This window comes from Podarcis erhardii (genome assembly GCF_964252035.2).
Source record: "Podarcis erhardii genome assembly, chromosome: 2".
NCBI lineage: Eukaryota > Metazoa > Chordata > Lepidosauria > Squamata > Lacertidae > Podarcis > Podarcis erhardii.
The window spans coordinates 125,049,306-125,075,594 of NC_138498.1; the positions used below are offsets into that span (position 1 = coordinate 125,049,306).

Sequence of the window (26,289 nt, forward strand, 5' to 3'; positions counted from 1 at the left end):
AACAATGCTTTTAATGCAGACCAAAGGAAAGATGGTTGGATAGTGTTCTCGAAGCTACCTGCATGAATTTGACCAAACTGCGGGAGGCAGTGGAAGACAGGAGTGCCTGGCGTGCTCTGGTCCAGGGGGTCACGAAGAGTCAGACACGACTAAATGACTAAACAACAACAAGAAAAATGGATTATCTCTCTCACTCTCTGTTTATTTTTTTGCCATCAGGTACTCCTTCGTGTTCAGTTCGGGCTTCAGTATAATAATGTAGCACTTGGGCATGAAGATAAAACCCAGTAGCCCAGCACTGGAAGCCAAGATAGAGAAGACCTGCACAGCCACCATGTATTTTCCCTTGGTGCTCAGGTAGGTGGGCACAAAGGACACCCAAACACTGCAGAAGACCAGCATGCTGAAGGTGATCAGCTTGGCTTCATTGAAGGCCCCAGGAAGCTTCCTGGCTAGGAAAGCCACCGTGAGGCAGATGGCAGCCAGGAAGCCCATGTAGCCGAGGGCAGCGTAAAACATGGCAACAGATCCTTCATTGCATTGCAAGATGATCTCTCCAGGTTGGGAGCTCATGTCAGAGTCTGGGAATGGAGGAGAAAGTCCCAGCCAGATGGTGCAGATGACAACTTGCACACTGGAGCAGGAAATGACAATGGAGTTGGCCAGACTTTTCCCCAGCCATTTCCTCAGCCTGTTCCCTGGCTTGGTGGCCAAGAAGGCCAACACCACAGTGATGGTTTTTGCCAACACAGAAGAGACAGCAGATGAGAAGATGATGCTGAAGACCATTTGTCGGAGAAGACAGGTGACTTTCCTTGGCCGGCTGATGAAGAGGAGAGGACAAAAAGGAGAACAGAAGGGAGAAGAGGAGGATGTAAGTGAGGTCTCTGTTGTTGGCTTTGACTAGGGGAGTTTCATTGTATTTCATGAATAGTCCCAAAACAAAGCCTGTGGTTGAAGATAAGAGGAGGGCAACGGAAGCCAGGAGGACCCCCAAATAATCTTCATAGGACAAGAAGATGATTGCTTTGGGGACACATTGATCGTGGTCCTTGTTTGGATGCTGATCGTCTGGACATCTGATGCATTCATTGGCATCTGCACAGAGTAAAAGAGACTTCAGTATGCTAACATAAGTCATACACCTACAGCAGTCTGGATGCCGTTACAATTGTGCAAAAGTGTTGGCATATGGGAGAGATCAAGAAAGAACACTGTGTTCACAGGTAGAGAAGTTTCAACCCATGGCTTCTTTCCACTGGTGTCGTGTCCTACCTTCCTGAGTGGAGATTGTCCCTTCTGAGCAGGGAGTGCAATCATAGCAGCACGGGGGTTTCCCTTCCTGCACCTTCTTGGCATATCCAGGGCAACAGCTCTTTGTGCATCTTGAATGAGGCGTGGTCTGGAAATCAATAGAAGGAGGAGCTTCGAGGCTTTAGGAAATGGATTGTTGAGTTTTGGGGAGATTATCATTGTTGTTGTTGTTGTTGTTTATACCCCACCCATCTAGCTGGGTTACCCCAGTCACTCTGGGCAGCTTCCCGCACAGATCAAAATATAATAAAGCGTGAAACATTAAAAGCATCTTTACTTCCAATGGCCCAAAGTGAGCTCAGGCCAAATTAGGAGTGATCTCTTTTTTGCCATAGTGTAGAGCTTCAAAGGCTAAATGGTGTTGTTGAGGTTGGCATGGAGGCTGCAGAACTTGACACCTAGTTTTCTCGTGCATATCTGCACTTCAGATTTTCATTTTAGGAAGCTTTCCCAGCTGGATGAATAAATATTTATTACAGCTGTTCATTTTGTAATTCATTTTGTAAGCCTCATTCATTGTCAGATTTTATACATGCTTATTCAACAGTGAGATCCATTAAGCTCATTATCTCCAAGGAAGTTTCCATGACTGCAATAAAAGCCTCATACGTAATGTTCAACAAGCTGTTAGAACGTAGAATATACCATAGATATTAAAGAGGCATGTAACATTTCTCCTACTTTCTTACACAATGTGGGCCATACAGTACTATTGATTCTGGGTTAATGGTGAACTTTCTACTACAGTATCCTTTTTTATAGCACCAGTCTTAAAGGAAACTATATAAAATTGCTATAAGGTAAAAAAAGAAAAAGTTAAAGAAAAGGACCCCTGGATGGTTAAGTCCAATCAAATTCAACTTTGGGGTGTGGCGCTCATCTCTGCTTTCAGGCTGAGGGAGCCGATGTTTGTCCGCAGACAACTTTCCAAGTCATATGGCCAGCATGTCTAAACGACGTCTAGTGCAGGGAGGACTGTGACAAGATCCAGAGTGCACAGAAACACAGTTTACCTTCCCGCCACAGTGATACTTATTTATCTACTGGGAAGCTTTCAAACTGCTAATGTTCAACAAGCTGTTAGAGTGTAGCAGGAATCATAGATATTAAAAAGGCACATAACATTTCTCCTACCTTCTTACTCAGCGTGGGCCATACTATTGCCTCTGGATTAATGGTGAACTTTAGATTTGAGGACTTCTGTCTCTCTATGCTCCCAATTTTCACACTAGCATGAGAATTATTAGGAAACAGCACCCAATTCACAATATCAAAGTCAATGACCAGTGCCCCATTCTCATCCAAGTATTGTCCATCAGTTGAAGTATTAGAAGACAGATGGACTTCTTTCAAGAATGAATGAAGCTAGAACAACAGAGAAAACCACGTTGGATGGCATATATTAGTAAAGACTTATTAATTGGTAATGTATGTAAAGAATGGTCATAATGGATTTAGTAAAGGATGGAACACAAAAGTCTAAGAAGGGTGGAGTCATCTTTCTACTACAGGATCCTGTTTTCTATAGCATAAATCTTAAAGGAAAGTATATAAAGAATGATATAAGGTTTTTTAAAAAGGTAAAAGACCCCTGGAAGGTTAATTCCAATCAAATTTGACTTTGGGGTGTGGCGCTCATCTCCACTTTCAGGCCAAGGGAGCTGACATTGTCCACAGAGAGCAAGATGGCTATACAATGGCATCAGGACCTGGAAGTCACAGATTATAAAGACATTTGGAGGAGAAAATCATTGGTTGGATATTCCTTCACTTGTCATACGGGGACATGGCTGCTGTACACACATGAGAAGAAAATGGGATGTCCCAGTTTTTCCAAAACTCCTGTAGAGTATGTTCCTATTATGATTATTCAAGAGTTGGAAAATAAATCACAATCTTCAAAAGTGAGAGGCCATTTCTGTAATCTACCCCCCACTCTTTAACCCATATCTAATTCTACCCTTCCTTCCCCACCCATCACACTTTGTGTTAGCGCAACTTAATAGGTTTGATAGACCATACAAGGTGAGAGACACAGGTCAACCCAGATGGGTTGGCATGGAATCATCCTATAAAGTAGATAAGCAAGATGGCTAGCTTAAAAGCAATTACATTAAATGTGAGGGGGTTGGGAAACCCTATGAAAAGAAAACACATCACCTCGTATGTGAACACCATGAAACCACACATTCCTTTCCTACAGGAAATACACAATCTACCGAAAAGAAGCAAACTCCTGGGTGATCCCTGCTTCAGTCAACAATGGATTGCACCTGGTTCAGGAAAGGCCCACAGAGTAGCCATAATACTCAGTAGAGACCTGAACCTCAGAGCCACGACAGTGCTAAAAAACAAAAGAGGCAGATTCATTTTTGCTAAAGGGACACTAGATAGCAAAACTAAACTGACAATTGGCTCCATATATGCCCCAAACACAAAACAACTAGAGTTCATCCAAAAAACCTAAACAAATTCCGTTCCTTCTCCAAAGGGGAAGCAATCCTGGGAGGTGACCTCAACCTAAATATGAGAGGCATCTTTCTGAAAAACACCCACCCTACAGCCCCATGGGCAACCTTCCTCTGAAGGCAACCCCAAACATTTAGGGACTCTTGCAAATTGCTACAGATTCCATTCTGGGTGCCACTGCAGTGTGCAGACTAGATAGCCTTCTTCTCACACTAGGTCTGATCCCCTTAGTTGGATCAGTGAACAAAGGCAGCATTAAAATCACAGATCCTGCCCCAGTAGAATTTGCCCTTAATATATGAGAAGAAACATAAAACGCCCCATCATGGCCCTTCAGTCCCATCCTAACCACAAATGAGCTAAGTAGAGGGAGTCTCACAAAAACACTCCAAAACTACTTCAAAGAAAATGATGTAGACAATATAACAACCCCCTTCCTTCGGGATGCAATAAAAGCGGTCACAAGAGGAGCCTGCATAAAAGAGAAAGCATCCCTTAAAAAAACAAACCTCTTCAAATATTAGCAAAATAGAACAAGACATAATGGCCCTCTCATCACGCTACAAACAAACTGGAGCTAAAACCCTGCCCCCTTCCTTAAACTTATACCCCAAACATACACTAGGTAGAAGAATAGAAACATAACCACCCCACCCTACTCACCACTCCTCCTCCCCCTCTTCTCTCCCTTATTTCTTCCTAATCTAACTTATATGCAACACTAATGTCTCACAACAAATGAAATTGATCTGTAGAAAACACAACTTGAAAAAAGGAAAATGCACTTATTTTGTAAACTAAGAAATCTTATACAGTGTGCATATATGAGTGTGTGTGTGTGTGTCTAATCTATATCTATATCTATATCTATATCTATATCTATATCTATATCTATATCTATATCTATATCTATATCTATATCTATATCTATATCTATATCTATCTATCTATCTATCTATCTATCTATCATCTATCTATCTATCTATCATCTCTCTCTATCTCTATCTCTATCTCTATCTCTATCTCTATCTCTATCTCTATCTCTATCTCTATCTCTATCTCTATCTCTATCATCTCTATCTCTATCTCTCTATATCTATATCGCGCTAGAGGCCATACCTGCCATGGCTGTAGCCTTTGAAGCTCCATCTCGTCTCCTCCACCCACCATCAACCTCCGCTTTGATCTGGATGAATAGGCTGCATTCAAGGCTTGAGCCACAACTTGGACACTGTAGTAAGTGATATAACTGTCTTGGGAGTGGATTCCTTCAATCTCCTCCTGGGGAAGCAATGTCTCTTTCTCCCTGCATCTTTCCCAACTCCTCATGGATAAAGCATGCTTTAAATATGAACATTCATATGCGTTCCACCAAGAAGCAGAAGCTCTTGGCTCATAGTAGTCCTTTTTTGCCCCCTTTTTGGTCTTTATTACAAAAGACAAAGAACCATGGGCATATCGGAAGGCTTCCGTCTCATAAAACAAGATGGTGTCTTGAAGGCCTGTGGTGATCCAGACTTTCCCCCCAGTTTGTGTCCTTTCAAAGAAAGACTGTACCTCTATAATGACAAAAAAGCCATACTGAGTATCTGTGTAGTAAACAAATACATTAACTTGTCTCCACATGGCAGATGGTTCATGAGAGAACCACATGGAAGTTTTCCATTGTACTCTTTCAGTGAAGGCAACACAAATTTCGCTTTTGCTCATCAGAGGTGTCAAAGTGCTCAAGAACTTTTCTCCATTGCCATTGTCTGAAGCAAAGAGGCCGACCCATGTCCATCTGAAGTGCAGGAGGAGTTGGAGCACCCCCTGGTACTGAGCGGCTTCATTTGGGGCCATTGAGTTGACAAAAGGGGACTGTTTTTTATCATGAAGAACGAAGCCAGAACTGAGCTGGTGAAAGAAGGGAGAGAGACTGATGCTTTGCTTTTCAGGACAAATTTAATTATCAACCTCAACCTTATTTGAAATATAGTATTTTAATTTTATTTTAGCAATGTATAAACCACTTAAAAGCTTTGTGATTACAGAGGACCATACCACAGCACCTTTGTTTAGCAAAGGAAGTGTTCTATATGATTCAGCTGGTTTAGGTCCATTTGCTAGGAATAGGTACATTTATAGCTTCTAAACTCTAGGAGGTTTTTTGGGGGTGGAAGATTTGTAGATAATTGTTGTATTAACTTGTTATTTTATTAGTGGAAAGTTTATATAGGTTGTTTTCATTTTTCAGTGAATAAATTATGCTTTCTACCTGTTCCTCGGTGACTTATTACTCTAAGAGTAAGACTTTGACGCAGGTGGCGCTGTGGGTTAAACCACAGAGCCTAGGACTTGCCGATCAGAAGGTCGGCAGTTCGAATCCCTGTGGCGGGGTGAGCTCCCGTTGCTCAGTCCCAGCTCCTGCCAACCTAGCAGTTTGAAAGCACGTCAAAGTGCAAGTAGATAAATAGGAACCACTCCGGCGGGAAGGTAAACGGCATTTCCGTGCGCTGCTATGGTTCTCCAGAAGTGTCTTAGTCATGCTGGCCACATGACCCAGAAGCTGTACGCCGGCTCCCTCGGCCAATAAAGCAAGATGAGCGCCGCAACCCCAGAATCTGTTAGGTATTCAAGGAAGATAGAGTCCTTTTGATGTTGCCCAGCCTGGCTGCCACTGCTATAACAGACTCAGCTTACCGGCTGTCCACCATTTCGGTTTTCACCAGCTGCCAAGCTGCCAGGAAACAGCAAGAGCTGTTTACCTCAGATGTCTCACAGCGTGAGAAAGGAAGTGTGAGTCAGTTCTCAGACTGTCTTCAGCGTAACCGGGGTGGAGTTACATTCGTCCCTTTCCGCTTCTGGACTGAAGCAGTATTGAGTCGTAGTACTCACAAGCTGGGCTGTTTGAGACAGCCAGCCATGCGTGTTGTTTTGTATGCAGTTTAATAAAGTAGATGAAATCTACGAGCTGCCTTTTCCTTCTGATGTTTTGTGCAGAAGGGAATTAGTGTGCTTTTCTCATAAGAGCGAAGTTGCTTAATTATCGGTCTCTCTGGACTGAAGGAGGATTCCTGAACGGCAGCCAGAGGATGACCACCGGACTAATCGCCCTGGAGTGCTTTGGGATGCTGGCAGTGGTCCCGGGCGGGTGATAATCCAACAGCAACTTCCACCGGCCGCAGAGCTGCCTGAATGGTGGTGAGTGGTGCAGCAGCAGCCTGGCACCTTCCTGCAGCTGTGCTGCCACAGAATGAGGAGGAAGCGCTTCCACCAGGGCTGGTAGTAGGATGGGCCCACAGCCATGGGGGCAGGAGAAAAGGTGTGCCCTCCTCACACACTTGCTATAGAAGCCAAGACTGGGGGCGGGGCTGAAGTGCAAGTACTGTGTACCAGTGAGTACCACTAGAAAAAAGTTTGCTATTTCTAAGGAAGTAGTTAATTTTTATGTCTTATACATACAATTAAGATTCTTGCTTGCCTATATTATAGTTGATATGAAAGTAATTTAGATGGCTATTTTCAAACCACCATTGTGGTATGCCTGAGTCAATGCATTGTCTTCCATGTTTCAGTTTGAAGTTTTTGGTATACCAATCTTATTTCATTTCTCCATTGACCCCGGATTTGGTCTTTGCTTATTAACTTTTTAAAAAAATGATTTTTTCTGAATTAAATATTTCTCTTTTGGGGAAAACGTTTTCCATTTTTCAGATATTTTTTGTATCAATATTTCACAACTATAGGTTTCTGCTGCATCCCAGTTTACTGGCCAGGTTACCTCTAGAGTAATATTTTGGCTCATTTCTAACTCTTTCAATTGGCAAGACGTAGCTGTCCAAACTTAATAATTTGTCATATCGAGTTTCTGCAAGTTGTATCTTTAGCAATATTGGGGCATAATGAGCATAAGTCATTGGGTGGATTTCAGTTTTAGTCATCTTGCATGAAGCAATGAGAGAAAATCTCTATGGAAATATGAATTGTAGACATGAGAATAGAAAGTGAGATCTTTATCATTAGGATAGTAGATTCTCCAAATATCTATCAAGTTATTTTCTTCCATTATTCTATTAAAGGTATTGGCTAGATTGCCTTGCTTGAGATCTGTCAACCATAGATGAAATCATACCATTGAAGTCACCTCCAAGTATTATTCCACCTTTAGCATGGCTTTTTATTACATTATTTGTAGATGGGGGGAGGGGGGGAGATCGGTTATTTACTGATGCGTTAATGCACATTGAAGAATATCTATATTGAAGCAGTTGTACATTTAGCATTACGTTCCTTTCTTACTATCATTTTGCTCAATTTATTTAATAAAATAGTTATAGTATCCTCAGCATAATTTGTTGTTTTGTGAGATGACAAATGTCAGGTGTGCCCATTCTTACTTGTGGGATTTTGTAGATGCCCAACATGCCTGCAATGTGCATGGAGATGTCGGATTCACCCCGTTCAAGAACAGCCAGTAACATTTTCTGCCTTCCACAGGTGTAGTTTGGGATATTGATTTTCCCACCAGCAAGCAGATCTGTCAGGGCATCAGAAGTGGTTCTTCCATCAAAATGGGTCTCATAGATGCTGTAGCCAAGGGTGATGTTGGGTAGGAGCCTGGGGTTATGATTGACATCCTGAACAGCCAGCAAGAAGCTAAGAATTTGCCATGCCCTCTTATTCACAGAGCTGCAAAAAGAATTATGCCACATAGTCGTGTTCGATTCAGTGAAATTGAAAGTCACATTCTTTTTTCTTTTTCTTTTTTTGTGTAAATCAAACCCAATGGTAAAGGAGCCCAGTAAGCAGAGAACAGTGGGGCGATGCCCATGGTATCTTTGCAGGAGAGGAGAATGGAGTAAAAACCAGGACACCAACCAGCCCCCTGAACCCAGCTCCAGTGGCAGAGGCTCCAACTGTATTTTATTCTCTGAACTGCCCTGAGATTTTAGGATGAATGGCAGCATATAAGTTTAATAAATAAATACAGAAAAACTTACGCCTAAGATTGAGGAGGACGGTTTCACATATGACATCACACGCATGACATCACATGACATCGCATGACGTTTTGGGAGGAGCCAGGGAATGGAGCCAAACACAGTTGCTGATGGCTCTTCATTTCTGAGACTCGACACTTCCGGTCTTAGATGGCTCCATGAGCAGTTACTCTCTTCTCCTCTCCCTGCTAAATATCTTAAGGATTTCTAAAATACTTCTAGTATACTAAACTCTTAAAAATACATCTCTATGAAGCTGCTGGAAGAAACCATCGGGGGTTTGGGCTGGGTGTTCATCAGTATGCAAATTATACTCAGCTCTACTTCTCATTTAAATTGGAACCAATGAAAGTAGTGAATGTCCTGTGTGAGTGTCTGATGGTGGTTGGAGGATGGATGACGGCTAACAGATTGAGGTTGAATCCTGACAAGGCAGAAGAACTGTTTTGGGAGGACAGGGGCTGGGCAGGTGTGGGCCTTGATCCTGAATGGGGTAACTGTGTCCCTGAAGGACCAGGTGTGCAGCCTGGGAGACTCAACAGCCTTCAAGGGCTTAGAATCCTCCACTCCACGGGCTCAGAGAAGATTTGGGAAGCCTGGCTCAACTTTGTCCAGCGGTCAGTAGCTGCCACTGTATCTAAGGTCTTCTCCAGGCATTGTATATCTCACAAACATTGCTTCCCATTAAATGGTTGGCATGTTTGGAATCAAAGCATGAGAAGAGCACCTGCCTAAGCCTAGTAGAGAGTTACACTTTTCAGTTGCATAGATTGCTTTGTGCCTGGGGGAAATAATTGTGCATTGAACATTGTGTTCCCCATCTATCATTGCACCCAGCTATAAAGGACAAGTCTGCCTTTCAACATTCACTTTTCTGAGTGAGAGAAGCAATCTCCCGTTCATCTCCAGGTGAGGGTAGTGGCTCAGTCCTGGGGCCAGAAGATTTTATTGGGTTGAGAGTGGGAGAACTCCTCAGTTTTCATGCCAAGAAATGCTCCAAGGTTCCATGAGACACAATGAAAGAATGAATGTCATTTGCTAAGTACAGAAAACCTGCAAGAGGCATACCCTATAGACCTCCAGGGCCCCAAAGATCCCCAAGAGAGACCCACCCTAACTTCAGTCATTTTCATCTCAGAGGGGCTGACCCACGTGCATCAAGTGTATTGAGTGTAGAAGAAACGCATCAATATATTACTCACGCATCAACAAAGTTAAAAGGGGTTTTGGAGAAGGTGAAGGGCAAACGATTTCCAATGAATTTTGAAGATACGATTCCACTAATGAGATGGTCTCCTGGCCTGTAATAATTCACAGCATAATTGAAATCCCTGATCAGATTCAGTGAGCATTTTGCCTTCTGCTGCATCCCGTAGGTTACAAGAGGGAGCAACAAGAGCAGTGATATCATTCTGAATCCACCAGCTACACCTCCTTACTGATTGTTCCTCTCAACTCCACAGCCAGCTAATCAGAAGAAACCTAAACTCTTGCAAAGACGTGTCCACCTCTGGCCATAGAGACAAAGAGGAAAGGTAGAGCATTGGTTTGCACTCAGTGGTAGAGCATTGGTTTGCACTCAAAAAGTGCCAGGTCCATCTTCTCCCAACTGTTCCAGGTAGGGCTAAAGATGTCCTCTACTTGGAGAGCTGCCACCAGTCAGTAGATAGTACTAAGCTAGAAGGCAGCTTCCTATGTTCTGATTAAGCTTCACAAGGACTTATCTCCTACACCCATTCACCTGACGTATAACTTGACTATAAGGCCTCTGTGGCACACAAGATATTTTATATATCAAACTTTTCAGGCATGGTGGAGTAAATAACCTCCTACTGCTTTTGATTTTGATGTTTGGTTATTGTTCCCAAAGGCAGCATTTGAAGGGTGTTCATGGGGGATAAGAAGAGATCACTGTGGTTCTAATAATTGTAAGGGGAAGAAAGGTCTCCTCTGGGAGCAGGTGCAGGGCAGGAGAAAAACATGTTGACTCAAGAGACTGACAAGGTACAAATAGGGAGAAAGTTGAGTTTGGCTGAACATGATTGACATCAGAAGAGCCCTAAAACTGTATCAGGGGAAGGGCCCATAAAGTCCAGCATCCTCTTCTCAAAATGGACAACCAGTTGCCCCAGTGGGAAGGCCACAAGGAAGGGGTCAGTGCAGCAGCCCTTTCCCTACATAGGATACCCAACAACTGAGTCTTCCTGCCTCAAACAGTGGAGGGAGGACTTATCCATAAGGACTAGTTTCTGTTCATATCCTTAGCCACCTCCATGACTTGACCTAAACCTCTATTTTTATTTGAAATAAAATTCCCATACCACTTCATTGTAGACAGAGGTTTACAAATTTAAATAATTAAATAAAAAAAAGTTAAGCTAAAGATGGATAAATGGCTAGCAAAGGGAAAGCTGGGTTTGGCCTATCCTTTAGCATTTTTAGGAGTCACCAGCATGCTGCCCTACAGATTTTGTTTAGGATTGAAATGTATCTCCTGCGTAGTCCTATATAATCCAATACAGGCTATAAAAAGCCCCATTGTAAATGATCAAAGGCTTTCTCTGCATCAAAAATAATAGTATGCCAGGTGATGATCCTCGCTATCAGCTCCCACCTCCTCCTTAGTCTCTGTGTTGCCCTTGCAGAACTCAGCAAGCGAGGAAGGCAAGAACAAAACTAGAATCGGTTGGTTCTGTCTGTTCCTGGCTCTGGTTCCAGTTATCTGCTCTGGGGCCATAGATCCCTACATAGTCCTATATAATCCAATACAGACTATAAAAAACCCCCATTCTAAACGATCAAAGGCTTTCTCTGCATCAAAAAATAATAATATGCCATATAGTTGTTTCACTTTATTGGTAACATGAATGAAATGTAGGACCTTACATATGTTTCAAGAGAGTTTATGTCCCATAATAAATCCAGTTTGATCTGCTATATATTTATGTATTACTATATTTAATCTATTTGCTAGAATTGTGAAACAAAGCCCTGATTCAGCAATGCTGTAGGACAGTAGGGCTGGACTTTATCTTTTTTAATATGTGATCACTATTCTAGCCATTTGCCATGTTTTAGGAAAAACAGTTCTTAGCATAATTTTATTTAATGTCACTTTGAAAGATTACTCTAATTCATTCAATATTTTTTCATATTACTTGGCTGTGAAACTATCCAGTCTGGGGGCTTCATTGCATTTTAACACATTAACCATTCTGCAGAGTTTAGGGAGCGTTATAAGAGATTGGAGCTTATCACAACCAGATTGGGTTAGACATTGTGTTTTTATTATTTTTTAGATATAAAAAGGCTTTAATAGCATCTTTTTTGTGACAATCAGATGTATATGATTTCTTATTTTAAAAAATTAATTCATTTGTGATCCCATCAGATCTTGTTATCCTCTTTGGTCTTTAATTGTTGAAAGTATATAAGCGTGTGATTGTGTAAAAATGTGCTAACAATTTGCCAGCTTTGTTCCCTTTTTCAAATAAACACTGTCTTACAACCTTAGCTTTTTCTATCTTTCTGAGCAAATATTAAGAGATTACTTTCTAAGTAGCTCTGATTTTCTATAATTATTTTAAGAGCAGCTAGTTTAAGGTTTTTAACAAATTCTAGTTTTTCAATTTCAACCCCATCATTCAGTGCTTTCTCCCTTGGTGTGTGTCCCCCCCCCAAAAAATGAAGCTTTTGAATTATTTGACCTCTCATTATTGCCATTGAAGTCTCCCATATGGTATGTTTATCAGCTCTACAGAATTATTAATATTCTCTTAATATAGATGCCAGGTCCTGTGTGACATTTTCATTTTGTAATATAAAATTATCAATATGCCAGCAATTTTTGTTGTGGTTGTCCATGGCTTGTCCTTTCTATAATAATCAGAGCATGGCATGAAAACTCTGTTGGGATACTGCCAGGGAGACAAAGGCCATCTGCCTCCACGTCGATTCCAGACGATCCATCAATCTCCCGTAGAAATGCAGTATCAGTCAATTAGCGACACAAGCCTCAGAAACAGCTCCCACATTCCAAGGACTGGTGCACGCTCTTTCAGCAGAGTTCTTACAACGAAAGATGCACTGAGGAGAGCATTACTTACAACTTTATTCAGCGTTGGTCAGAACAAAGGAAAAACATGACTCCCTATCTGTGTGTCCAGGCACACAGAGAGAAAAACAACAGCTATATACAAAACAGAAACATCCTGTGAACAGGAAATATGCAGGCTGTGACAGAACAACCTGCTCCCTTTTTAAGGTGGAACGGAAATATCCTAACAAACTCAGCATCACCTACTGAAAAGGATTGTCAATACCTTGAATACATACAAATGGAAGGACAAATGATTTCACACAGAGACTCTATATATATTTAGTTTATTCTTTTGCTATCAGGTGCTCCTTCGTGTTCAGATCAGGTCTTAGTATCATAATGTAGCACTTGGGTATGAAGATGCAGCCCAGAAGCCCAGCACTGGAAGCCAAGATGGAGAAGACCTGCACGGCTACCATATACTTCCCCTTGGTGCTCAGGTAGGTGGGCACAAAGGACACCCAAACACTGCAGAAGACCAGCATGCTGAAGGTGATCAGCTTGGCTTCATTGAAGGCCCCAGGTAGTTTCCTGGCTAGGAAAGCCACCGTGAAGCAGATGGCAGCCAGGAAGCCCATGTAGCCGAGAGCAATGTAAAACATGGCAACATAGCCTTCGTTGCATTGGACAATGATTTCTCCAAGCTGGGAGCTCGTGTCAAATTCTGGGAATGGAGGAGAGATCCCTAGCCAGATGGTACAGATGAGAACTTGGACACTGGAGCAGGAAATGACAATGGAGTTGGCCAAACTCTTCCCCAGCCATCTCCTCACCCTGTTCCCTGGTTTAGTGGCCAGGAATGCTAGCACAACAGTGATGGTTTTTGCCAAGACAGAAGAGACAGCAATTGAGAAGATGATGCTGAAGGTTGTCTGTCGGAGAAGGCAAGTCACTTTCCTTGGCCGTCCAATGAAGAAGAAGGAGGACAAAAAGCAGAGCAGGAGGGAGAAGAGGAGGATGTAGGAGAGGTCCCTGTTGTTGGCTTTGACTATTGGAGTTTCATTGTATTTCATGAATATTCCCAAAATAAAGCCTGTGAATGAGCATAAGAGTAGAGTAAAGGTAGCCAGGATGATCCCCAAATACCCTTCATAGGCCAGGAAGGTGATCATCTTGGGAACGCATTGATCATGGTCCTTGTTTGGATGTTCCTCTTCCAGACATTTGGTGCAGTGTCTTGCATCTGAGGAAGAGAGAATTGAAACTGTCCAGAGGTGCATCTGGAGTCTTCGTTGTACATCTTTCTCTGCATACTGGGGACACTGCTCTTAACCTTGGGCTTTGACAGGTAAAGTATTTCATTTTGTGGGAGGTGATTTTTTAAAAAGGGCAAAGCAAGAATTCTATTCAGCGACCCAGAGTGGCTGGGGCAACCCAGTTAAATGGGAGACATACAGTGGTACCTCGGGTTAAGAACTTAATTCGTTCTGGAGGTCTGTTCTTAACCTGAAACTGTTCTTAACCTGAAGCACCACTTTAGCTAATGGGGCCTCCCGCTGCTGCCGTGCCGCTGGAGCACAATTTATGTTCTTATAATGAAGCAAGGTTATTAACCCGAGGTAAGACTGGAAGAAATTTAAAGTATATCTCAAGAACTGTTGTAAAATTAATGAGTGCTAAAATGTCAAGGGAAAGGAGAAAATATAGAATTACAGCTGTAATTGACTAAGTATGAGAAGAAGCTAAAAAAAGAAAAGAAAATGAGCAATAAGTTAATTGGAGTGAGGGGTTGTTGAAGAAATTTTAAAACAGGGATGCAGAAAAGGGGAGGTAAGGGGAAGTCTGGGAAGTAAGGTCTATGAAAAAGAGGTGTTGAAATTATACATGTTTATATGTTTTGTTTGTCTATGTATTGTGTGTTGTTTTGTTCTTTAATTTGTGTTGCAAAATCAATAAAAATTATTATTATAAAAAAAAGGTTATTAACCCGAGGTAATATTTCTGGGTTAGCGGAGTCTGTAACCTGAAGCGTATGTAACCCAAGGTACCACTGTATAATAAATTAATGGTGGTGATGATGAAATACCTCTCAGTCCCTCCCAGAGTCTGTCTCTGAATGAATCTCTGCCCTTGCTAAGGAGTCACCCACCTTTTCGAGTGGAGATTCTCCCTTCTGCACATGGGGAACAAGCATAGCAGCAAACTGGTTTTCCTTCTTGAACTGCCTTGGCATATCCAGGGTGACAGCTTTCAGTACACCTGGAGTGAGGGACAGCCTAATTGGTAAGACAAGTGTTAGGAGTATACTGTACAGTGGTACTTCTGAATGCGAACGGGATCTGTTCCGGAGCCATGTTCGCATCCTGAAGTGAACACAACCCGCGTCTGTGATTCGCTGCTTCCGCGCATGCATGGGACGTCGTTTTGAGCGCCTGCGCATCTGCGAGCGCCAAAACCTGCAAGTAACACATTCCTCACTGAGCTCCACTGAACCCCAAGGTTCCATGAGACACAATGAAAGAATGAATGTCATTTGCTAAGTACAGAAAACCTGCAAGAGGCATACCCTATAGACCTCCAGGGCCCCAAAGATCCCCAAGAGAGACCCACCCTAACTTCAGTCATTTTCATCTCAGAGGGGCTGACCCACGTGCATCAAGTGTATTGAGTGTAGAAGAAACGCATCAATATATTACTCACGCATCAACAAAGTTAAAAGGGGTTTTGGAGAAGGTGAAGGGCAAACGATTTCCAATGAATTTTGAAGATACGATTCCACTAATGAGATGGTCTCCTGGCCTGTAATAATTCACAGCATAATTGAAATCCCTGATCAGATTCAGTGAGCATTTTGCCTTCTGCTGCATCCCGTAGGTTACAAGAGGGAGCAACAAGAGCAGTGATATCATTCTGAATCCACCAGCTACACCTCCTTACTGATTGTTCCTCTCAACTCCACAGCCAGCTAATCAGAAGAAACCTAAACTCTTGCAAAGACGTGTCCACCTCTGGCCATAGAGACAAAGAGGAAAGGTAGAGCATTGGTTTGCACTCAGTGGTAGAGCATTGGTTTGCACTCAAAAAGTGCCAGGTCCATCTTCTCCCAACTGTTCCAGGTAGGGCTAAAGATGTCCTCTACTTGGAGAGCTGCCACCAGTCAGTAGATAGTACTAAGCTAGAAGGCAGCTTCCTATGTTCTGATTAAGCTTCACAAGGACTTATCTCCTACACCCATTCACCTGACGTATAACTTGACTATAAGGCCTCTGTGGCACACAAGATATTTTATATATCAAACTTTTCAGGCATGGTGGAGTAAATAACCTCCTACTGCTTTTGATTTTGATGTTTGGTTATTGTTCCCAAAGGCAGCATTTGAAGGGTGTTCATGGGGGATAAGAAGAGATCACTGTGGTTCTAATAATTGTAAGGGGAAGAAAGGTCTCCTCTGGGAGCAGGTGCAGGGCAGGAGAAAAACATGTTGACTCAAGAGACTGACAAGGTACAAATAGGGAGAAAGTTGAGTTTGGCTGAACATGATTGACATCAGAAGAGCCCTAAAACTGTATCAGGGGAAGGGCCCATAAAGTCCAGCATCCTCTTCTCAAAATGGACAACCAGTTGCCCCAGTGGGAAGGCCACAAGGAAGGGGTCAGTGCAGCAGCCCTTTCCCTACATAGGATACCCAACAACTGAGTCTTCCTGCCTCAAACAGTGGAGGGAGGACTTATCCATAAGGACTAGTTTCTGTTCATATCCTTAGCCACCTCCATGACTTGACCTAAACCTCTATTTTTATTTGAAATAAAATTCCCATACCACTTCATTGTAGACAGAGGTTTACAAATTTAAATAATTAAATAAAAAAAAGTTAAGCTAAAGATGGATAAATGGCTAGCAAAGGGAAAGCTGGGTTTGGCCTATCCTTTAGCATTTTTAGGAGTCACCAGCATGCTGCCCTACAGATTTTGTTTAGGATTGAAATGTATCTCCTGCGTAGTCCTATATAATCCAATACAGGCTATAAAAAGCCCCATTGTAAATGATCAAAGGCTTTCTCTGCATCAAAAATAATAGTATGCCAGGTGATGATCCTCGCTATCAGCTCCCACCTCCTCCTTAGTCTCTGTGTTGCCCTTGCAGAACTCAGCAAGCGAGGAAGGCAAGAACAAAACTAGAATCGGTTGGTTCTGTCTGTTCCTGGCTCTGGTTCCAGTTATCTGCTCTGGGGCCATAGATCCCTACATAGTCCTATATAATCCAATACAGACTATAAAAAACCCCCATTCTAAACGATCAAAGGCTTTCTCTGCATCAAAAAATAATAATATGCCATATAGTTGTTTCACTTTATTGGTAACATGAATGAAATGTAGGACCTTACATATGTTTCAAGAGAGTTTATGTCCCATAATAAATCCAGTTTGATCTGCTATATATTTATGTATTACTATATTTAATCTATTTGCTAGAATTGTGAAACAAAGCCCTGATTCAGCAATGCTGTAGGACAGTAGGGCTGGACTTTATCTTTTTTAATATGTGATCACTATTCTAGCCATTTGCCATGTTTTAGGAAAAACAGTTCTTAGCATAATTTTATTTAATGTCACTTTGAAAGATTACTCTAATTCATTCAATATTTTTTCATATTACTTGGCTGTGAAACTATCCAGTCTGGGGGCTTCATTGCATTTTAACACATTAACCATTCTGCAGAGTTTAGGGAGCGTTATAAGAGATTGGAGCTTATCACAACCAGATTGGGTTAGACATTGTGTTTTTATTATTTTTTAGATATAAAAAGGCTTTAATAGCATCTTTTTTGTGACAATCAGATGTATATGATTTCTTATTTTAAAAAATTAATTCATTTGTGATCCCATCAGATCTTGTTATCCTCTTTGGTCTTTAATTGTTGAAAGTATATAAGCGTGTGATTGTGTAAAAATGTGCTAACAATTTGCCAGCTTTGTTCCCTTTTTCAAATAAACACTGTCTTACAACCTTAGCTTTTTCTATCTTTCTGAGCAAATATTAAGAGATTACTTTCTAAGTAGCTCTGATTTTCTATAATTATTTTAAGAGCAGCTAGTTTAAGGTTTTTAACAAATTCTAGTTTTTCAATTTCAACCCCATCATTCAGTGCTTTCTCCCTTGGTGTGTGTCCCCCCCCCAAAAAATGAAGCTTTTGAATTATTTGACCTCTCATTATTGCCATTGAAGTCTCCCATATGGTATGTTTATCAGCTCTACAGAATTATTAATATTCTCTTAATATAGATGCCAGGTCCTGTGTGACATTTTCATTTTGTAATATAAAATTATCAATATGCCAGCAATTTTTGTTGTGGTTGTCCATGGCTTGTCCTTTCTATAATAATCAGAGCATGGCATGAAAACTCTGTTGGGATACTGCCAGGGAGACAAAGGCCATCTGCCTCCACGTCGATTCCAGACGATCCATCAATCTCCCGTAGAAATGCAGTATCAGTCAATTAGCGACACAAGCCTCAGAAACAGCTCCCACATTCCAAGGACTGGTGCACGCTCTTTCAGCAGAGTTCTTACAACGAAAGATGCACTGAGGAGAGCATTACTTACAACTTTATTCAGCGTTGGTCAGAACAAAGGAAAAACATGACTCCCTATCTGTGTGTCCAGGCACACAGAGAGAAAAACAACAGCTATATACAAAACAGAAACATCCTGTGAACAGGAAATATGCAGGCTGTGACAGAACAACCTGCTCCCTTTTTAAGGTGGAACGGAAATATCCTAACAAACTCAGCATCACCTACTGAAAAGGATTGTCAATACCTTGAATACATACAAATGGAAGGACAAATGATTTCACACAGAGACTCTATATATATTTAGTTTATTCTTTTGCTATCAGGTGCTCCTTCGTGTTCAGATCAGGTCTTAGTATCATAATGTAGCACTTGGGTATGAAGATGCAGCCCAGAAGCCCAGCACTGGAAGCCAAGATGGAGAAGACCTGCACGGCTACCATATACTTCCCCTTGGTGCTCAGGTAGGTGGGCACAAAGGACACCCAAACACTGCAGAAGACCAGCATGCTGAAGGTGATCAGCTTGGCTTCATTGAAGGCCCCAGGTAGTTTCCTGGCTAGGAAAGCCACCGTGAAGCAGATGGCAGCCAGGAAGCCCATGTAGCCGAGAGCAATGTAAAACATGGCAACATAGCCTTCGTTGCATTGGACAATGATTTCTCCAAGCTGGGAGCTCGTGTCAAATTCTGGGAATGGAGGAGAGATCCCTAGCCAGATGGTACAGATGAGAACTTGGACACTGGAGCAGGAAATGACAATGGAGTTGGCCAAACTCTTCCCCAGCCATCTCCTCACCCTGTTCCCTGGTTTAGTGGCCAGGAATGCTAGCACAACAGTGATGGTTTTTGCCAAGACAGAAGAGACAGCAATTGAGAAGATGATGCTGAAGGTTGTCTGTCGGAGAAGGCAAGTCACTTTCCTTGGCCGTCCAATGAAGAAGAAGGAGGACAAAAAGCAGAGCAGGAGGGAGAAGAGGAGGATGTAGGAGAGGTCCCTGTTGTTGGCTTTGACTATTGGAGTTTCATTGTATTTCATGAATATTCCCAAAATAAAGCCTGTGAATGAGCATAAGAGTAGAGTAAAGGTAGCCAGGATGATCCCCAAATACCCTTCATAGGCCAGGAAGGTGATCATCTTGGGAACGCATTGATCATGGTCCTTGTTTGGATGTTCCTCTTCCAGACATTTGGTGCAGTGTCTTGCATCTGAGGAAGAGAGAATTGAAACTGTCCAGAGGTGCATCTGGAGTCTTCGTTGTACATCTTTCTCTGCATACTGGGGACACTGCTCTTAACCTTGGGCTTTGACAGGTAAAGTATTTCATTTTGTGGGAGGTGATTTTTAAAAAAGGGCAAAGCAAGAACTCTATTCAGCGACCCAGAGTGGCTGGGGCAACCCAGTTAAATGGGAGACATACAGTGGTACCTCGGGTTAAGAACTTAATTCGTTCTGGAGGTCTGTTCTTAACCTGAAACTGTTCTTAACCTGAAGCACCACTTTAGCTAATGGGGCCTCCCGCTGCTGCCGTGCCGCTGGAGCACAATTTATGTTCTTATAATGAAGCAAGGTTATTAACCCGAGGTAAGACTGGAAGAAATTTAAAGTATATCTCAAGAACTGTTGTAAAATTAATGAGTGCTAAAATGTCAAGGGAAAGGAGAAAATATAGAATTACAGCTGTAATTGACTAAGTATGAGAAGAAGCTAAAAAAAGAAAAGAAAATGAGCAATAAGTTAATTGGAGTGAGGGGTTGTTGAAGAAATTTTAAAACAGGGATGCAGAAAAGGGGAGGTAAGGGGAAGTCTGGGAAGTAAGGTCTATGAAAAAGAGGTGTTGAAATTATACATGTTTATATGTTTTGTTTGTCTATGTATTGTGTGTTGTTTTGTTCTTTAATTTGTGTTGCAAAATCAATAAAAATTATTATTATAAAAAAAAGGTTATTAACCCGAGGTAATATTTCTGGGTTAGCGGAGTCTGTAACCTGAAGCGTATGTAACCCAAGGTACCACTGTATAATAAATTAATGGTGGTGATGATGAAATACCTCTCAGTCCCTCCCAGAGTCTGTCTCTGAATGAATCTCTGCCCTTGCTAAGGAGTCACCCACCTTTTCGAGTGGAGATTCTCCCTTCTGCACATGGGGAACAAGCATAGCAGCAAACTGGTTTTCCTTCTTGAACTGCCTTGGCATATCCAGGGTGACAGCTTTCAGTACACCTGGAGTGAGGGACAGCCTAATTGGTAAGACAAGTGTTAGGAGTATACTGTACAGTGGTACTTCTGAATGCGAACGGGATCTGTTCCGGAGCCATGTTCGCATCCTGAAGTGAACACAACCCGCGTCTGTGATTCGCTGCTTCCGCGCATGCATGGGACGTCGTTTTGAGCGCCTGCGCATCTGCGAGCGCCAAAACCTGCAAGTAACACATTCCTCACTGAGCTCCACTGAACCCCAAGGCAATTTTCTTTTGATGCATACTATTTTGGTGTGTTTGTTTGCTTGTTTCTACATTTATTATTCCTCTTTTCTATATCTTAGGGTCTTGCTAGATTCAACGTGTTGCCTTATTGCAGGGCAGATATGTGGGTAAACCATATGCAGAGCGAGTCTGATAGAGGTGGAAACCGTCTCTCATGTCTTGCTACGATGTTCTTTTTATGAGGATATTCACTAGGTCTTTATCACCCCTGTTATACAGAAACTTCCAAGTGGGTCTGAACCTCAATGCTTCTGTCAAGGTCACAACAGATCATTATTCTCATCAATTCTCTCTATCTGCATTCCATAGAAACGGGAGACCCCTTTGATGCTGCTCCCATGTGGCACACTATTCTGTAAGTCTTGCTCCCTGGTAAGTGTTTAAAAGTTTGCAATCAAGTCCCATTTGCAGTCTTCAACAAATTGCTACATCTTAGCAGGTGTCACTTAGAATGGAGTATCCCCTACCTTTTTAAACCGTTGGGGCCACACAATAGCTTCGGGGTTAATCTTGAACTTTATGTCAGCGGATGTCTCTCTCTCTACACTCCCAACTTTCACTCTGGCGCGAGACATGTTGGGAAACATCACCCAGTTCACAATATCATAACTGCCGGGCAGCTCCCCGTTCTCGTTCAAATACAGTTCACCCACTGAGGTATTAGAAAACCGGATTGCTCTCAAGAAACGGTGAAGCTGGAATGAGAAAGAAATTACCAGGATATACAAAGTATAATAGACCTCTCAGCCCTGCTCCCATGAAGTTTGGCAAGTGTAAAACTCAGCTAGTGTATATGCCATAATGAGTATCTGGGTTTTTAGTGTTCTTTGGGACAAGAATGGTGAATGTGGTTTCAGCAGTTGTGTTACTCAATTTTTAGAAAACAATTTAAGAGCAACACACATTTAGCCAAACAAAAGCAAGGCTGATTGCAACAATCAAAGGACGAAACCGAAATTTCCGCCTTCTTACACTCCTTACACTCCCATGGTCAAATAGACATTGATTTAGAAACATTTCCAATAATTTAACAATATCTGTGCTTCCTGGAAAAACATTTTTGTTTCAACAACTTTTCCTCACATGTTGAAAAGCTCTCTGTCTTAGACTGCCTTCATGTATGATGTTTTATTCTATCCTCAGTTGTTTTGCATTGTTTCTAAAACCAACCACTGAGCCTCTTGGTCTTGCCAATTGGAAGGTCGGCGGTTCGAATCCCGGGGACAGGGTGAGCTCCCATTGCTCTGTCCCAGCTCCTGCCAACCTAGCAGTTCAAAAGCACGCCAATGCAAGTAGATAAATAGATACCACTGCAGTGGGAAGGTAAACAGCATTTCCATGCTCTCTGGTTTCCGTCACAGTGTTCTGTTGCACCAGAAGCAGTTTAGTCCTGCTGGCCACATGACCCAGAAAGCTGACTGTGGACAAATGCTGGCTCCCATGGCCTGAAAGTGAGATGAGCGCCGTAACCCCATAGTTGCCTTTGACTGGACTTAACTGTCCAGGGGTCCTTTACCTTTTTTGTTCTAGCTGCTTGCTGAGGCTCAGCAGAGACAAAGCCAAGGCTGAGGAGAGTCCAACTTCAGCTAAAATGGCTGGATCTCTCTCAGAGCACCAAGGAGGAACCACAGGAAGTTGGAAGGTTTTTCTTCTGACATACCCACAGTGGGCAGAAAGATTGGCCTCCACCAGATGCCTCACCAATTGCATTTGCCTTACAAATGGACATTTCCCTCCCCTCACTCCCGAATGTCAGAAAATGTTTTTGATTCATTTTGCAATTTAATGATAAAGAAGAACTGCTACAAACATCTCGACTGCCCTTGCATTGCTGACCTGTTAGAGCATGCAAAGTATCATGAATGAAAGCTAAAATGCGTTGTCACATTGGGCAAACAGCATACATAAAGGCCGCCATGAGGCTGTGTGGGAGTCCTTGTCTATTCTTCCTGTCTCATGAAAGATATAAGCAGTTGTTGTGCAGTGTGGCAAGGAAGAGAGGCATTCCTTTCCCTTGGCTGTGCGGATTTGGCATGTCAGTTTTTCTGCTAGTGCTACTGACCAGACCCTTTGGTAAGGTAAAGGTAAAGGGACCCCTGAACATTAGGTCCAGTCGTGGCCGACTCTGGGGTTGCGGCACTCATCTCACTTTATTGGCTGAGGGAGCCGGCGTACAGCTTCCAGGTCATGTGGCCAGCATGACTAAGCCGCTTCTGGCGAACAAGAGCAGCGCCCGGAAATGCGGTTTACCGTCACAACGGAGCGGTACCTATTTATCTACTTGCACTTTGACATGCTTTCGAACTGCTAGGTTGGCAGGAGCAGGGACCGAGCAACGGTAGCTCACCACGTCGTGGGGATTTGAACCGCCAACCTTCTGATCGGCAAGTCCTAGGCTCTGTAGTTTAACCCACAGCGCCACCCGTGTCCCTGACCCTTTGGTACCATGCTTCAATGTTTAGGCTTTTAGCCATTTGCCAGCATCTGGCAATCTCTAGATGGGCGGCTACTAGCAGAAACAGCAGCATATCTTTATATACAGTAATAAAGTTAGCGCCCTTCATTTATCCCCACGAGGGCCAATGTTGGAGACACTACTAAGTTAAATTCTACGGTTTGGAAAGTGCATTGCAGTTTGCAAAGAGGGAAAGGAAATACCTGCCATGGCTGCAGCCTTTGATGTCCCAACCTGTCTCCCCCATCCCCCATCAGCATCCGTTTTGATCTCGACGAACGTGCAGCATGTAAAGCGTGTGCCACGGCTTGGACATGGAAGTAAGTGCTGTAGCTGTCTTGGGAGAGGGCTCTCTCCAGCTCCTCCTTGGGCAGAGGCTCCAGCTGCTGCTGCTGCTGCTCCTTCTCTGTGCATCTTATCTGACCTTTCACAGACAAGGCGTGCTTTGAATATGAGCAACGATCTGATTCATCCCAAAACTGATAAAGAAGATCGGAATATGGTCCATAGTAGTCGTGTGTGGTCCTTTTGGGGGTCTTAATTATAAAGGAGAAAGAACCATGGATATACCAAAAACCTTCGCCTTGCAATACCACGTTGATGTCCTGAAAACCTGTTGTGATCCAGACCCTTGCTCCAACATGTTCCCAAATCCTTCTTTGTAGTGTGATGATTGTCACCCATCCCATCCGCGTGTTTTCATAGTAAACAAACACACTGACTTGCCTCCATATGGCAAAGGGTACCCCGGATACGAACCCTTCATAGAGAGTGCCTTCTGTTAGTCGTTTTGTGAAGGCAACACAGATTCCACTGTGGATCATCAGAGATGTCAGGGCATTCATGAACCTCTCTCCATTCTCGTTGTCTGGAGCAATGAGGCCAATCCACGTCCATCCAAAATGCAGGAGCAGCTTGACAATCCCCCGGTACTGGGGATCCTTTTTGGGGAGCAACCGGTAGACAAAAGGGAACTGGGACTTGTCATCCAGAGCCTGAGCATTGAAGCCGTAACTGATCTAGTGAGGAAAGGAAGAGATTCGTGCTTTGCTTTGGTCTCAGGATAAGAACCAGACATTTATTAACCTGAAATGATTAATATTGGACAAACTGGTGCTGGTCTGAAACATCAAGGGGTGGGATGCCAGGTGGGCAGAGACTGGGTTTTGGAGCCCTGGATCCAATCTGCAGCGTTTTAACTTAGTTTTGGATGCCCTGCCTTGATTTCCCTGGAGAGAAAGTGGAATTTCATGCCTATGAATTTCTATTCTGTCCCTCCATGCTGCCCCTTCCCCTTCATACCTGTGGTACTTTGTAGATGCTTGAGATGATTGAAATGTGTTTGGAAATCACAGAATTGGCCCCTTCAAGAACAGCCAGCAGGTTATCATTCCCTTTTCCACAGGTGTAGTTTGGGATGTTGCTTTCCCCACCTGAAAGCAGGTTTAGCATGGCATCGGACGTTATCATTGCATTGAATAAGCTCTCATAGAGGTTGTAGCCCAGGGTGAGATTGGGTAAGAGCCTGGGGTCCCTGTTGATCTCCTGGATGGTGAAAAAGAAGGACAAGATGTGCCAGTACAGCCTACCTGAGAAACTGAAATAAATAAATACTTTTTTTAAAAATGTGGAACAACTGTTCATCATTCAGCGACTATACAGTTGTTTTGATTCCCCCACATAATGGCCTGTACATCTGCTGTGAGGACTGAGAAAAGTCATATCCTTCTTCCAATATGAAAAACCCGTTTGCCACTTAACAATAAAAGTAAGGAAACGAACACTCCATCACAGAAGGGAAAGAAACACACAGCTTGCAAAAAACAGGAGTGAATTAAGTTACAGATAGGAGTGAATTAAGACATACATTTTTTAAGGATTCATGAAATAGAGGGACAAGAAAGAGCCACCTTAGTGGCAACCACACCCTAAGCAAGGGGGCTTTTACTTTGGTGGAAATAACTCAGGAATCCCCCAGTTATCCCCTTGTATCTGATCCTACCTAGATTAGGAGTTGCTTCAGGGTTCATGAAGTCCCCAATGGTTCTTCAAAAGGCCAGTAAGGAGAGAGTTTTTCCAAGGATGATCGCAGCAAGCCAGGGGATGAAAATACTGAGGATATCCCTTGTAATTAGGAGCATCTAGAGTAAAGTTACCAGACGTCCCCATTTCCCGGGGGCAGTCCCCGGATTTACACATCAGTCCCCATACAAAATCCATTGAAGTTGAAAAGTGTCCCAGATTCATTGAAAAAAATCTGGTGACCTTAATCTAGAGTGCAGTTGAGGAAGCACCAAAACCATCAATACAACTTTACTTATGAACGAAGTTTAGTGGGTTGAAGTTGTTGTTTTGTGGTTGGTTGTTGTTAAAAAAACTGAATAGTTACTTCTCAAATTTTGGAGATTTGACACTGGTAATGAGGAGGTCCTATGACTTCCTGGCTTGATTTTTTAAAAATAAATTATTATTCATTTTGGCAATTCTGCCAAAAATGTCTCCCAGAGCAGGTTTAAAATGTCACTGTTACAAGGGCACATCGCTGAAAAATACACGACACAAAAGCAAAAGGTCTCAGGAGGCAGGATGGAAACCTAGGTGGGAATTTTGCATGAGTTGCTGGGCCAGGAAGAAACCTATGTGGAGACACACACACACACACACACACAGAGAGAGAGAGAGAGAGAGAGAGAGAGAGAGAAGTTCTGACATCTGTTTGCCTGCAGGAAATTGCATGACTTGGGTGACACCCTTGCCTCAATGCATCATTTTGCTGAACAGATTTACTTGCATCCTTCAACAGGCAACACTGCATCATAGCAGGGATGACAAAGGGGACTAGAAAATGGGACAGGCATCTTGGGAACCTGTGCCCCCACTGCAATTGTTGCTGGTCTCCCATAAGCCCCCAGCCAGCATGCCCAATGGCCCAGGATGACAGCCCAGCAACATCTGGGTGGTCCTCAGCCTT

At 42.8% G+C, this 26,289-nt stretch overlaps 2 protein-coding genes and 1 pseudogene across 3 annotated transcripts; all 3 read right to left on the reverse strand.

Annotated features, from left to right (window-relative positions):
• Nucleotides 1-201: 201 nt before the first annotated feature.
• Nucleotides 202-10,176, reverse strand: LOC309336358 (vomeronasal type-2 receptor 26-like; annotated as a pseudogene). The gene is made up of 6 exons: nucleotides 9,968-10,176; nucleotides 8,163-8,454; nucleotides 4,903-5,679; nucleotides 2,449-2,679; nucleotides 1,276-1,402; nucleotides 202-1,098 (listed from the first exon to the last, which is right to left on the reverse strand). The product of its transcript is annotated as a vomeronasal type-2 receptor 26-like (transcript).
• Nucleotides 10,177-13,138: 2,962 nt separating this feature from the next.
• LOC309334736 (vomeronasal type-2 receptor 26-like) lies at nucleotides 13,139-15,037 on the reverse strand. Its single transcript, XM_081849349.1, has 2 exons — nucleotides 14,954-15,037; nucleotides 13,139-14,047 (listed from the first exon to the last, which is right to left on the reverse strand). Exon 2 carries the CDS (start codon nucleotides 13,974-13,976, stop codon nucleotides 13,149-13,151), a length of 828 nt encoding a protein of 275 aa, XP_081705475.1. The 5' UTR covers nucleotides 13,977-14,047; nucleotides 14,954-15,037; the 3' UTR covers nucleotides 13,139-13,148.
• A 3,638-nt stretch (nucleotides 15,038-18,675) lies between these two features.
• Nucleotides 18,676-25,032, reverse strand: LOC309334657 (vomeronasal type-2 receptor 26-like). The gene is made up of 5 exons (XM_081849159.1): nucleotides 24,621-25,032; nucleotides 23,522-24,337; nucleotides 21,331-21,558; nucleotides 20,491-20,617; nucleotides 18,676-19,584 (listed from the first exon to the last, which is right to left on the reverse strand). The coding sequence occupies exons 1-5, from the start codon at nucleotides 24,963-24,965 to the stop codon at nucleotides 18,686-18,688; spliced, it is 2,415 nt and encodes an 804-aa protein (XP_081705285.1). The 5' UTR covers nucleotides 24,966-25,032; the 3' UTR covers nucleotides 18,676-18,685.
• Between the last annotated feature and the right edge of the window lie 1,257 nt (nucleotides 25,033-26,289).

What these genes read in the sequence shown, in the direction of transcription:
- LOC309334736 (XM_081849349.1), bottom strand. Translation starts at nt 13,976, where the DNA reads ATGATCACCTTCCTGGCCTATGAAGGGTATTTGGGGATCATCCTGGCT.
- LOC309334657 (XM_081849159.1), bottom strand. Translation starts at nt 24,965, where the DNA reads ATGATGAACAGTTGTTCCACATTTTTAAAAAAAGTATTTATTTATTTC. An exon ending in AAAGGCTGCAGCCATGGCAG is followed by an intron (nt 21,559 to 23,521) that starts GTATTTCCTTTC and finishes TTCTCATTCCAG; the next exon opens with CTTCACCGTTTCTTGAGAGC. An exon ending in GGCCCCAACGGTTTAAAAAG is followed by an intron (nt 20,618 to 21,330) that starts GTAGGGGATACT and finishes CTTACCAATTAG; the next exon opens with GCTGTCCCTCACTCCAGGTG.